The 13,367-nt window shown below is 38.6% G+C and overlaps 1 protein-coding gene across 1 annotated transcript in view; it reads left to right on the plus strand.

The window, feature by feature from the left end:
• Nucleotides 1-13,367, plus strand: part of kcnh2b (potassium voltage-gated channel, subfamily H (eag-related), member 2b) — a 295,739-nt gene that overhangs the window by 277,220 nt on the left and 5,152 nt on the right. The window contains exons 7-12 of the mRNA XM_062991214.1: nt 1,896-2,312; nt 7,156-7,546; nt 8,819-9,018; nt 10,936-11,188; nt 11,732-11,925; nt 12,895-12,997. Coding sequence (XP_062847284.1) covers nt 1,896-2,312; nt 7,156-7,546; nt 8,819-9,018; nt 10,936-11,188; nt 11,732-11,925; nt 12,895-12,997 — 1,558 coding nt within the window. The remainder of the gene's footprint in view (nt 1-1,895; nt 2,313-7,155; nt 7,547-8,818; nt 9,019-10,935; nt 11,189-11,731; nt 11,926-12,894; nt 12,998-13,367) is intronic.

Below are 13,367 nucleotides of genomic sequence, written 5' to 3' on the forward strand. Positions count from 1 at the left end.
ATCATACAATAATTTCAATCATGAACAGAATTCATGTTTAATTTGAGTGAAGATTAAGGTTAACTAAGCCATAATATAGACTTTCATTTAGACATTGGGGTCAAATAAAATGCAGTGATAAATATGTACAGTATATTTGGCTTTAGGGTTCTGTGGATTTATAATATATATTTTTTTACATTTTATTTTAAGACCAGAATTTCAGGAATAGAAAATGACAAGTCATAGTAAATCTCTCTGCAATCTGCACCTACTTTCATTAAGGATAAACTTACTACAGATGTAACTTAATACACATATTGAGTCTGGTCTCACCTAGTAATTTTCCCTTGCCTGAGTTAAGCATCAAAAACTAATACATTAATAAAATATATGAATGGGCACTTGGGTGGCACAGAGGTCTACATGATCCCATCACCGCTGAGGTCCAGGATCAAATCTAGACATACATTTTTGGCTTTGTCTGGGGGGTTCTCTTAGTACCCTTTCAAGGGTATTCCTGCCTTGCGTCCAGTGTATCCTAGTGTAACTGGACCCACCACCCACTTGACTAGAATAAAGAGGATGATAAAAATTAAATATATGAATACATTTATTTTAAATGAAGACACTGGTGTTAGAACAAGTAAAGCTAATTAGAGAAACATGACGAAAACAGAGTCAACCATGTCATAAAAACTTAAAAAATAAAGACTGTGGCTTTTTGTTTGTTTTGTAGTTAATGGTTGTTTGTGTTTTTGGAGACATTGTCCCATATTATACATATACTCTTACTGGCCACTTTATCAGGCACCTGTACACCTGTTCTTTTTTTTCAAGTAATTCTTCAGCTTGTCATGCTGAAACAGCAGGAAGTATTAAACCATACAGATACACATAAAGCACTTCAGTTTATGTTTACATCAAACATCGGAATGGAAAAATGTGATTTGAGTGACTTTGCAGTTGTCAAAACTGCTGATCTCGTAGGTTGACTAAGAAACTGTTTGGTATCACGTACTGAGTCTGATACTGCCTACTAATTGTTATTTGACTGTTAAGCATTAAACATTCTTCAGAATAAAACACTAATGCATCAATAAAATATATGAATGGGCACCACCGCTGAGATCAAGGTTTGAATCTAGTCATACATTGTTGGCTATGTCTGGGGGGTGTTCAAAGCCCTGCCATGGATTAGAACTCTGTCCATGGTATTCTTGCCTTGAGTCTAATTTAAACTGATTTACTGACAGGTTCAATAAGGAGTTGCATGTGATCTGTTAGCAAAAGAACCTGTTTAGTCCATCAGTTTTGGCTCCTAGACTGGCTACTTTAAATTGACTCGAGGTATAAATAAGTCAGTAAGTTGTAACTAGGTTGTAAACCCATTGAGTACCCAGTGTTGTCCCAGGTTAGACCCTAGAGCCAGTGTGACTCTGATCAAGATGAAGTAGATTAACCCATAGCTTGTTTTTATTCATTTGTCTTTAATAATTTCTTCCTCTGGATTAACACTGGTCACAATAAGAGTACAGGAGGGACAGATTTGACAGGGTGCCAGTCTAGCACAGAGCATCACACACTCACACATTCATTTGTTCACACCTAGAGACAAATAGAGTCCACTGCTGTCATGTTTTTGAAAGGTTAGCTAAAACCACACCACTCTACCCACACAGACAACAAGTCAAATTCTCCACACTGACCAAAGTAGTTACTAAGGATGAATTCGTTTGGGATTGTGGTGAATCAATATCAGAATTAAGCAGCGACATTTTATTAAATATGTAAAAAAAAATGTGTGATCAACAAATTTGGATCTGTATTAGGCAACCCTGACTCTGTCTCGGCTGTCTTTTTTTTAAAAATTGTACAAAAAAATTCTGGATTTTTGTGTCTGCCTGTCTCCTTAGGTCCTGTCGTTAGGTGCAGATGTCCTCCCTGAGTACAAGCTGCAGGCGCCGCGTATCCACAAGTGGACTGTGCTGCACTACAGCCCCTTTAAGGCTGTTTGGGACTGGCTCATTCTGCTGCTGGTGATCTACACGGCCATTGCGACACCATACAGCGCCGCCTTCATGCTGAGTGATGCGGATGGGAGCCAGTCGGTCTGTAATTACTGCAGCCCGCTCGGTATAGTGGACCTCATTGTTGACATCATGTTCATCATCGATATCCTTATCAACTTTCGCACCACCTACGTTAATGCCAACGACGAGGTAGTGAGCCATCCTCTGCGCATTGCTGTGCATTACTTCAAAGGCTGGTTCCTTATTGACATGGTGGCTGCCATTCCTTTCGACTTGCTCATCTACCGAGCTGGGGAAGAGGCAGAGGTGGGTAAAGTAGCTACAAACCGTACTTGAGTAACGTTATTGCTGTGTAAAATTAATAAATATCTTAGTAAGAGTTATAAAGTACACCAGAGCCAAAAGAATGTGGACACATGACCATGAGTTTGTTGGACATCCTATTTCAAAACTATCAACACTGATAAAGTATGAAAATTCAGGAGAAAGAGCTAAAGGTTCTGGAGAGTGGAAATGTGTGCTTATTTAGTCTAAATCATTTTGTTAGCTTATGCAATGATGTTAGGTGAGACAGTATGGCTCACAATGTTCCAAGCTCTGTGCAGGCCACTGGAGTTTCTCCCCACCAAATCTTCAAACTGTGTCTTTTGGGTTCTCACTCGCGCAGGGACATGGTCATGTTGAAACAGCAAAAAGCCCTTGTAAATGAACACCACTACGGAGCATAGCCACTAACCTGGCTGGGCATCCACACGAACACAGTTGACTGCGTTTGAAGGAGGGAGGGAAGGTTGGAAGGGGTCTCTTCCAGCTGCCGCTGGAAAATGCAATCTCTGGGACTTATCGATGCACCTGTGCAAGTGGGGGAGGGTCACACTCTCTGTAGGCAATATGGCTCTGTGTGGGAACCCAACACTGGCAGGTAATAAGAAGCAGCCGGTTGGACAAATGTCGGAGAGTGCGTGTGGTGATCTGACTCTCCATGATCATTTCTGGGGTTTGCAAGTGGCAGCAGGTTCAAAATCGAGAATTATAAAATCCTAAATTGAGGGGGGGTGTAAAGTAAAAAAAGACTATTTCCAACTGACTATTTCCAATGGGTGTGGCTAACCTGCCTAAACTTTAAAAATTAAAAGATTAAAATTAAAAACTTTGATGAAAATACTTTTGTCTTTATAGTTTATCTAGAAAAAAACTAATTTTAACAAGATAAGATTTACACCCATAGCTTGTTTTTATTCATTTGTTGGAATAATTTCTTCCTCTGGATCAACACTGGCCACAATAAGACTACAGGAAGTACATCTTTGACAAGGTGTCAGTCTAGCACTGAGTATCACACACTCACACATTCATTTATTCACACCTAGAGGCAAATAGACTAGCAAGTCCACTTCTGTCATGTTTTTAAAAGCTAAAACCACAGCACTCTGAAAGCTACCCATACAAACAACAAGTCAAATTGTCAACACTGACCGGAGGCAAGGTATGAACCCAGCTCTTCAGGACTCTGAAAACTGTTCCTCACTCACGTATGGCCACATGCTGTAAAAATTGTTTTCATGTACTTTGAATTCCAAATGACTTTCTATTCACTACAAAGGATAACACAAAGCCTGTGTAGGACCTTGAAAGTTGTCCAGCCATAGAGAAAATACAACAGAAGTACCAATGTCAGATGTAACTATGGTAAAGTACTTTTTTAAACTATGGTAAAGTACTGAGGGCACTCAGATGGCACAGCATGAAAATAATGCTAGCCCACTACTGCTGGGATTCAGGGTTAGAATCCCCAGTGGTACTACTGACTGGTTGGGCAGCCCCCCCATGATATGTAACATGTTTTAGCTGCTTAGAGGAAGTCTGAGTGTCTTATTATAAAGCTGAAGCCACCCAGCTGATATCCTGACCAAGTCCCTTAACTTCACCCCTATTATAGCTTAACAAGCACTTCCTATATTGTTACTGTGAAATGCATGATCTGCAACCACAAAGGTCACGTTAAGTGATTGAAGATTGAATAGGCACAATCTTAGAAACATTTAATATAAAAGAGCAGAATAAGTTTTTGTGTTCTTTGTAGTTAAATTACAAAGCAGCTCTAAGAGAGAAAGTTTTGAGGGGAGGAGGAAATCTTGCCTATGTGCCAGAAATGTAATTGTTTTGAGATTAATTTGTTTTATTGATGTAATGATCTTTGTAATATTAATGTAAGCGCCTAGATCAAACATTGCTCTTGTTTACCTCAGGCAGGTAACTGACTCCTGACCATGAGCTTGCTAGAAATCCAATATAAAAAGCAAATGGTATTAAAATAGAGATACATATATGTGATCTTTTTCAGCTATAACAACAAGCTATAATAATAAACTTTATTATCTCAGCTGTAACAACTCTCATATGAGAGGGCTTCTCACAAGAATATGGCTGTGGGAATTTGTGTCCATTCACTCAAAAGAGCATTTATGGTCAAAGCCTCAATTGGTGTTTCAGTTAATTCCAAAGCTGTTCAGTGAGGCTGAGGTCAGAGCTCTGTGCAGGTCACTGGAGTTCCTTTAAATCAAACTTTTTTTTATTGTTATAGACCTTGCTTTGCGCACAGGGGCACAGTCATACTGGAACAGGAAAGCACCTCCCCTAAACTGTTGCAGCAAAGTTGGAAGCATATAATTTTCTTTATATGATTGATTTATTACACCTGTCAGAAATTGCTGTGGCTGAAATGCATGAATTCAATAATTAGGAGTGTTCCATTTTTGTCTATATAACGTATGTATCATATATCAGCAAACATGCCTTAGACTCAAAAGGCATAAATCTCAGTCTTCCACTCTTTGCTTTTTTCCCTTATTGTAATTGACCTTCCCCGACTTGCTTTTGAACCCTGCTATTAATTACAGTAATTACAGTAATTTCATAAAACATTAAAACAAATGTGATCATCCTGTTCTCATATACCATCCTCCTGGGCATAATTTAGACTTGCTTGATGAGTTTGGAGAGATGCTTTTAGGGCGCCCATAGCTTTTGACAGTTCATTAATTACTAGAGACTTTAATATTCACATGGACAGGGCGACTGATCCAGTCACTTCCAAGTTTATTAGGCTGCTAATTGATCTTTTACAGCATATATTAGGCCCCACTCATCATGTGCATACTCTAGACTATTTCTCATCTCTTATATTTCAACAAAACTGCAGTTGTCAATGCTGCCGTGTCATACAACTTCTGTGTCTTTTTTAAGCATGGCATCATGTTCAAATACCATAAATGGTAGATAACTGCAGATACTGCTGTAGCATTTGTGGATTTAATGCACACTCTACTTTTATCCTTGCTATCAACTGATGCTCTTGCAGAAATGTTTAACTCCAGGCGAACCAAAGGCATTGATAATGTCACACCACTAAAAACAAATGTTATGTCTGGTAAGACGAAACCCCCCTGGAGGAACTCAATCCCATCATAAAACTTAAACAAGACTGCAGGAGAGCAGAGAGAAATCAGAAGCACACTAAGCTGACGATTGACTTTGACTTAACACAGCTTAAAAGCTTTAACCTTGAGATAAGGTCAGCCAGGAAAGTTTATTTTGCAATTTTAATTGAAAATTATAAAACTTCTGTGGCAGCACGGTGACACGGTGGGTAGCACTGTTGCCTTACAGCGAGAAGGTACCTTCCTTTGTGTACTTTGCATGTTATCCACGTATCTGTGTGGGTTTCCTCTGGGTGCTCTGGTTTTCAAGTCCAAAGACATGCAGCCAGGTTAATTGGAGTTAATAAAATTGCCATAAATGTATATGTGTGTGAGGGTGCCCTGTAAAGGTCTGGCAAACCTGTTCAGGTGCTTCCTGCCTTATGCCCAGTGAGTTGGATCCACCACAACCCTGACCAAGATAAAGCAGTGGTAAAACAGGCAATGAATGAATGAACTCTGCTGCAGGGACTTGCTCCACAAATCCTTAAGACAGTAGTTATAGGGCCAAGAACAGAAGTTTTGACCCCACTGTGCTTAATAATTACTGGGCGATCTCTGTTCTTTCATTTTTTTAAATGGAATTATTGAAAGTAATGTCAGTCCAGTTTAAAAAATGACTTCAGATCAAACCAGTTTAATGAATAGTTTCAGTTTGTTTTCAGGTCTTGTCACAGCATTGAAACAGCAGTTCAACAAGACATATCTCTGTTTTGGTCCTGTTAGATTTAAGTGCTGCTTTTGACACAGCTGACTATGAAATACTATTCGATCAGCGTCAAAATTGGGTGGGTTTTGATGGCTAAGTCTTAGAATGGTTTTTATATTTTAGTGATCATGACTACTTTGTTGCACTGGCCAACTGTTTTTTCTTTCAAAATGGTATGTAATTACCTGTGGGGTCCCTCAAGGATCAATCCTGTGGCCTTTACTATTCAATCTGCATATGCTTCCAATTTCTGCTGTGATTAATAAGTAGAACATTTGTTTTCACTGTATACAGATGATACAAACTATATATCTCCCTTGCACCAAATGCTGACAAGTCTATCAGCTCTCTGATTAATTGCATAAGTGGCATCAATATGTGGATGTCTTGCAATTTCCTGCAGTCAAGCAGAGAGAAGACAGAGATTCTGATTGTGGGTAGTGAGACACAAACAAAGGACATACACGCTTTACTGGATCCTATGAATATAAAGGACAAACTTTTAAGAATATAGTGTCTCACAAAGGTATTTCTGTGTATGGGGTTAAATCCCCTATAATTACAGAAATGCAGAAACCAGACCAGATTAAAGTCCTGCTCAGATGAAGGTCCTGTTAGAAATTTGGTGGGCCAGAGTCAACCTTAAAGACCATTTCTTTAAATTTGGAAATAATGATAAAAAAATGTAGTTACATCAATTCCTTTTGTCTAATTGCTTTAGTTTTAAAGCAGAGTTTTTCATAGCAGACATGTACTGAAGGTGTATATATTTCAGTATGAAATCAAATTTAAAGCCAATTTAACATTAATTTGCATCCTTTTTACCATCCACACCCCTGTTGCATACATTTTATAGCAGGTTGTCAATTAACCACTTTCAGTGAGCTATTCTAATTCATGACACTAAGATAAGTATTGATATTCAATTTAAATTTTTTTTTTCTTTTTCTTCAAGACAACCACACTTATCGGCCTCCTGAAGACGGCGCGGCTCTTGCGGCTGGTCCGAGTGGCACGTAAACTGGACCGCTACTCGGAATATGGTGCAGCTGTGCTGTTTCTCCTTATGTGTACCTTTGCCCTCATTGCTCATTGGTTGGCCTGTATCTGGTACGCCATCGGGAGTGTCGAGCGCACTGGTGCTATTGGCTGGCTCCACACGCTGGGAGATCAGCTTGGGAAACCTTACAATAACTCCGATCCCAGGGCAGGCCCCACAATCAAGGACAAGTATGTGACTGCTCTCTATTTCACCTTTAGCAGCTTGACCAGTGTGGGGTTCGGCAATGTCTCACCCAACACCAACTCAGAGAAGATATTCTCCATTTGTGTCATGCTTATCGGCTGTGAGTATTATCTTTTTTTTTTTTTTTTTTGTGCAGTCATGTACTTTTTTCAAACTTGTATGTGCAATTAAACAAATACTATTGTTGTCTTCAATTTACAAATTTTTTTATTTGTAGAAAATTCCCATTATGAGAAGTATAAGATTAATTCTTACATATTCAAGATACTATCATCTGAAGCTTCACTACTCAAAAATAATAACTGATCTTCTTTATAATAGTTCATAATAATACTCATAATAATAGTCCATTATAGTTAGAAAGTGTAAGTAAACTGTTGTATTTATCAACAGGTAAAACCATTTTGGCAACAATAATGTATCTTGTAATTGCTAATTAGATTTGCACAACAATGAGGAAGAATTCAGAGCCATTTCTGTATAACTTTACATGTTACAGAGTGGGTAGCGCCTCACTAATGAAGTATTAGGTGAAGACTCACACTTGCAAGAATTGATAAATGAACCCAAGTGCAGGATTCTTAACCATGGTAGAACAATCCTGTGACTAAAAAGAGTAAAGATATGAAACCTTCAGAACAAGCCAGGGACAGAAATGCACAAGTGGCACCCCAGCCTTACCAAGATACCTGGACTTACAGGTGGGTCCGCTCAGGAAATTGGATGCCACTCTTTCGGGGGCAGTTCCATATTGAGGCCTGAAAGCCCTGTAACCTCAGCCAGGTTGCCCACAAAGGAGCTGGCAAGTCTGTTAGGAAGAAACCATAATAAATAAAAAACACTACTATCTGGAGCGAATAAATGCTCAACTAGGTGCAGGCGACAGTTGAGAGAAAGATATTGGCAAGGCAGAAGGGCATGATTCTGTAATCAATCCATGCCACCAATTTCCAAGGCAGGTGTGCCTGTTACAGTGGTTATCACATAGTCTTTTGTATAGGTAATGTATGACTGTGTCTGTCATTATTAATAGCGGTGTGCTGTTTGGTGATCTTTTATAAAGTAGGTTGCATAGGCAGTATGTGGCTTCAGATAAAACTGCACATCAAAGTGTAGGAGTGGCACTGCATTGCAGCTCATTCTCCAATGCATTAGATTTTTCATTTCACTTAAAACTGGCACAAACACTTCAACCAGGGGCAATGGGCATGATTAATCTCTGAAGTGTTAATCATTAGTAATCAGATCCTTATTGTGACAATTAAACCTCTTGATTTATAATAGTACAAATGAAGGGACAGTCAATCTTTTTTTTAATTAAAGGATGCATTACGTCAATAAAAACTAATGTTCAAAATGTCTCTCTTTTCAGCGCTAATGTATGCTAGTATTTTTGGGAACGTGTCAGCCATCATACAGAGGCTTTACTCAGGTACTGCACGCTACCACACTCAGATGCTCCGGGTCCGAGAGTTTATTCGCTTCCATCAAATCCCCAACCCGCTCAGACAGAGACTGGAGGAGTATTTCCAACATGCCTGGTCCTACACCAACGGCATTGACATGAACGCTGTAAGAAATGCACACACACACACACACACACACACGTCACAATGATGTCCTACACCTGCAGCTTGTACTTCAGGTTTCCTTCTAGAAAACTGCCTTACATCAACAGCAATTCATTTCCAACATCCTATACATTTCAAAAATGAGCTTGAATTAGAAACTCTGATTAGAGTTGCAGTGTTTCCTCTCTTTCCTGGGCTAATATAATTTACATTTACAGCATTTAGCAGATGCTCTTATCCACAGCAACTTAAAGAAATGCTTCCTCAGTCATTTTTAGTACAAGTAAACAATGGTCTTGAACATGAATCTGCTGGAACCCTGTGAAAAAAAATTTATAGCTATAAGACGGAATTTTTTTGAAAAATAGATTAGATAGATTGGGCAAATGACATGTTTTGTATTAGAAAGAAAGTGCTTTGATATGTGAAGTGGGTCTGACTGAAATTGGGTCCTCTCCTCCACCCACCGTAGTCATTCATTTCTCCCGTCTCATTAGTAATAATGAGAAAAGATGGAATTGCATTTTCCAGAAAGAGAAAGAAACTTCATAATGAGGAAGAGAGGGGTGGGACAAAATAAAACGAAAATAGCATGATGCAACCAAACTGATTATACACTCTATAGCCAAAAGTATATGGACACCACTTTTAATTATTAAGTAATTAAGTGATTCAGCCACACCCACTGCTAAAGGGTTTATGCAATCAACAAAATATAATAAATGATATGCTTTCTAATGTTTAGTACCTAACAGTTTTAACAGTCAATGAAGTCATGTGTTTTGTGTAGAGGAAATCCAGTGACCTGCACAAAGCCCTGACTATCTTCATGAAATACTTTTGGGATTAATTTAATGGCAAAAGTTGATGGCAAGCCACGCCTTATCGTCCAATGTGTCTGATCACACAGATGCTCTTTTGACTGACGGAAGGTTACTGGTTCAAGCTACACTGCTGCCAGGTTATCAGTGTAGGGCCCTTAAGCAAGGCTTTTTATGCTTAGTTGCTTGAATTGACACACTCAAATGTTGTAAGAAGAATTTCAGAAAATTGGAGGCCGTTACAGCTGCAAAGTATTGGAGTGGAATGTCCCTTAAGCTCATGGTCAGGTGTTCACATACTTTTGGCCATAAAGTGTATGATAATAAGTTAGAGGTGGCTTAGAAAGTTGCTAAACTTTATTTTCAAATATGTTTTATTTCTGATAAGGCTGCTTGCTGGACAAAATTAGCACCCTGCATTATAATATACCCTTCAGACATCTAGCCTTAGTCAAAAGGCATCTGAATTATGAGTCTCAGCACTTAAACTCAGGGCAAAACCAGTCTGTGGCTTGTCATTTGCATTGTTTACTGGTTGATTGTACCTCAGGAAACGCTGGATTTGGGCATTTATATAGTTGCTATATAACACAATTTAGGCCAGTAACCTGAGTCAGTAAGGTCATGTGACTACATAAAAGCTATGACAATAAAACTGAAATGCTTACATCTCACCAAACAACAGTATATTAAATAGTACTTGAATCCAACAAAATATTGGTTAGAAAAATGCCATTATTAAAAAATGCTAACTGTATTTTAATGAAACTTATATTCCAGTGTAACATTTTTGGGGAAAAAACATCCACCAGCACCAGCTGGACTAGATTTTGATCTCCTAGTGTTAGCAGTTCTAATATCCCCAGACAAAGACTAATTAGCAGGTTGGGAGCCAGTGCGTAACACAATTAACAGATGATAAATTATGCCGCCCTGATGTGTACTGAGTCTTCTCCATGTTTTCTTCACCAGCTTCCGATTTTGTTGCTGGTTTTTTTATAGTTTCTCTCAGCAGATTTTTATTTGTTAACTATTCTGGTCTCTCAATATATTTGGTCTCTCACTTTCTCATTCTCTTCTGTCTTTCATCTCTGCAGGTGCTGAAAGGCTTTCCTGAGTGTCTACAAGCTGACATATGTCTGCACCTAAACCGCACACTCCTTCAGAACTGTAAAGCTTTTAAGGGCTCTACTAAAGGTTGCCTGCGAGCTCTGGCCATGAAATTTAAAACCACCCATGCTCCTCCAGGTGACACGCTGGTCCATGCTGGTGATGTGCTCACAGCCCTCTACTTTATTTCCCGTGGATCTATCGAGATACTACGTGGGGACGTTGTTGTAGCCATCTTGGGTAATTTCTGTTTGTATTGTTTTTTTTATTCTTTTATGATGTTAGGGAAATAAAGAAAGGGAATTCAAATGTTGCTTAATTTGTATTACTTAAAGTTTTTGGAAAGTGTGGGTTTAAATAGTGAAGATATGTGGAAAATTGTAGTATGTTGATTTGTGGAAACGAATTACCATTCATAAACCAATCTACAATGGCATATCAGTAATTGATTTCTGTGTTTGCATGTTTGGGCATGCGTACTTATACAGTTACGTTTATATACTGTATAATGATAAATATTCTACTGCCATCTTCTACTGCCATCTACTGGCTATAATACCGATTTCATTTTTCAGTCATGGTTGCCGTGTCACATTCATTATCACAGTCAACCACTTTGGAGAAACTTCACTAGCTTTTCATGATGCCATATGCACATATTTAGTCTCCTCATATCCATATATCAATATTATTTATTTATTTGTTTATCAAGAATAAAATAATACACTAAATGTACTAGTCAAATGATTTATCTCTAGATATCCTGTTGTTTTTTTTCTTCAGGTAAAAATGATATATTTGGAGAGCCTATAAACCTCTATGCTCGACCAGGCAAGTCCAATGCTGATGTCCGGGCTCTGACCTACTGTGATCTACACAAGATCCACAGAGAGGATGTGCTGGAGGTGCTGGACATGTACCCTGAGTTCTCGGATCACTTCTGGAGCAATCTAGAAATAACCTTTAACCTGAGAGATGTGAGTTACAGCCACATAGTTACAGTCCCAAATTTTCTTCTATTTAAGTAAATAGCGTTTGGGTGGCGCAGCTGTCTATTACACTAGCACACCACAGCTGAGGTCTGATAGCAGTTCTGTCGGCCAGCCAGGCATCTACACAGACATTATTGGTTATGTTTTGGGATGTGGGAGGTGGGTTTTGTGTGTGTGGGGTGGATTTGCGCCCTCACCGGAATATTCCCGCCTTGCACCTAGTGTATTCCTGGGAAACCAGACTCACTAACAGGATAAATAGGTTGATGAAATTTAAGTAAATCAAAGTTGCCTGTAATTAATTCTAAAAGCCTGGATCATTTAAGGCTGTCAGATGTCTGATTTATAGTAGCCATACATCATAAATAAGACAAGATAGTAAACAGGCAGAAGTAGAAAAGTGACTGTATTTTGTCTTCATTTATCTTTAGTAAACACTTTATCCTGGTCAGGATCATGGTGAATGCAGAGCCTCAGAAACACTGGGTGCTGGAAAAAAACATCACAAGTTTACTCATTCACACTCACAGTTAAACCTATACTAGTATCACAGCATTTTACATTTCACAGCAGTTTAAACATGCTCATTTTTTATTTCAAAAAAATTATGCCAAAAGAAAAAGCACCTTTCACCTTTATTACTAAAATGTCTCTGTCTAGAAGTGCATAACATGCTGTATAAAATATGTCTTGAGTTAGCAAAATAATGCTACACTGTTTAAATAATTTATAATTAATACATCCTTTCAAATTAATACATCAAATCCACAACACAATGCAATGTCGAGGGGTCTGAATACTTTCTGAATCCACTGGATACATGAATGTAGGAATCTAAAATTGAAAGTATATGACAAAATGTAAATGCCATGTGATGTAATTTTATCCAGAACATGTTGCCAGGAAATTGATGACTAAAATGTAACTGTAACATGAATCACCTTATGACTGCAGACCAACATGATTCCTGGGTCACCAAGCAGCGACGAGTCTGACTGTACCAGTTTCAACAGACTCCGCAAAAGAAAGCTTTCCTTCAGGCGGCGAACAGAAAAAGGTACTATTTATTTTTCTGTGATGTATTTTTCATGTGCTTGTTACATGGAATTTTCTTTGAAAGGTATAATGCTTCCCATTTTAATAGCATGCTGGGGATTATGAGTTGAACACATACATATCGTTAGTAATTGCAGGCACAGTGTGTAAAAGTTGAAAATGTACTTTTTGTCAGGTGAATATTACAGTGTTACAAGTGCTGCAGAGGGGAAAGTTGCTGGTTAACTAGAAGCACAGTACATGAAGAACAGGCTTTTAAAGTGTTGTTAGATCATTGATTGTGAGCAGTTGTTCAGTTGTGACAGCACGGGATCATCACAAGAGCAACACGCCTGGAAAAGACTTGAGCACAATCCACGCAGGCTTCCTAA

This window comes from Trichomycterus rosablanca, chromosome 3, assembly GCF_030014385.1.
Source record: "Trichomycterus rosablanca isolate fTriRos1 chromosome 3, fTriRos1.hap1, whole genome shotgun sequence".
Lineage (NCBI taxonomy): Eukaryota > Metazoa > Chordata > Actinopteri > Siluriformes > Trichomycteridae > Trichomycterus > Trichomycterus rosablanca.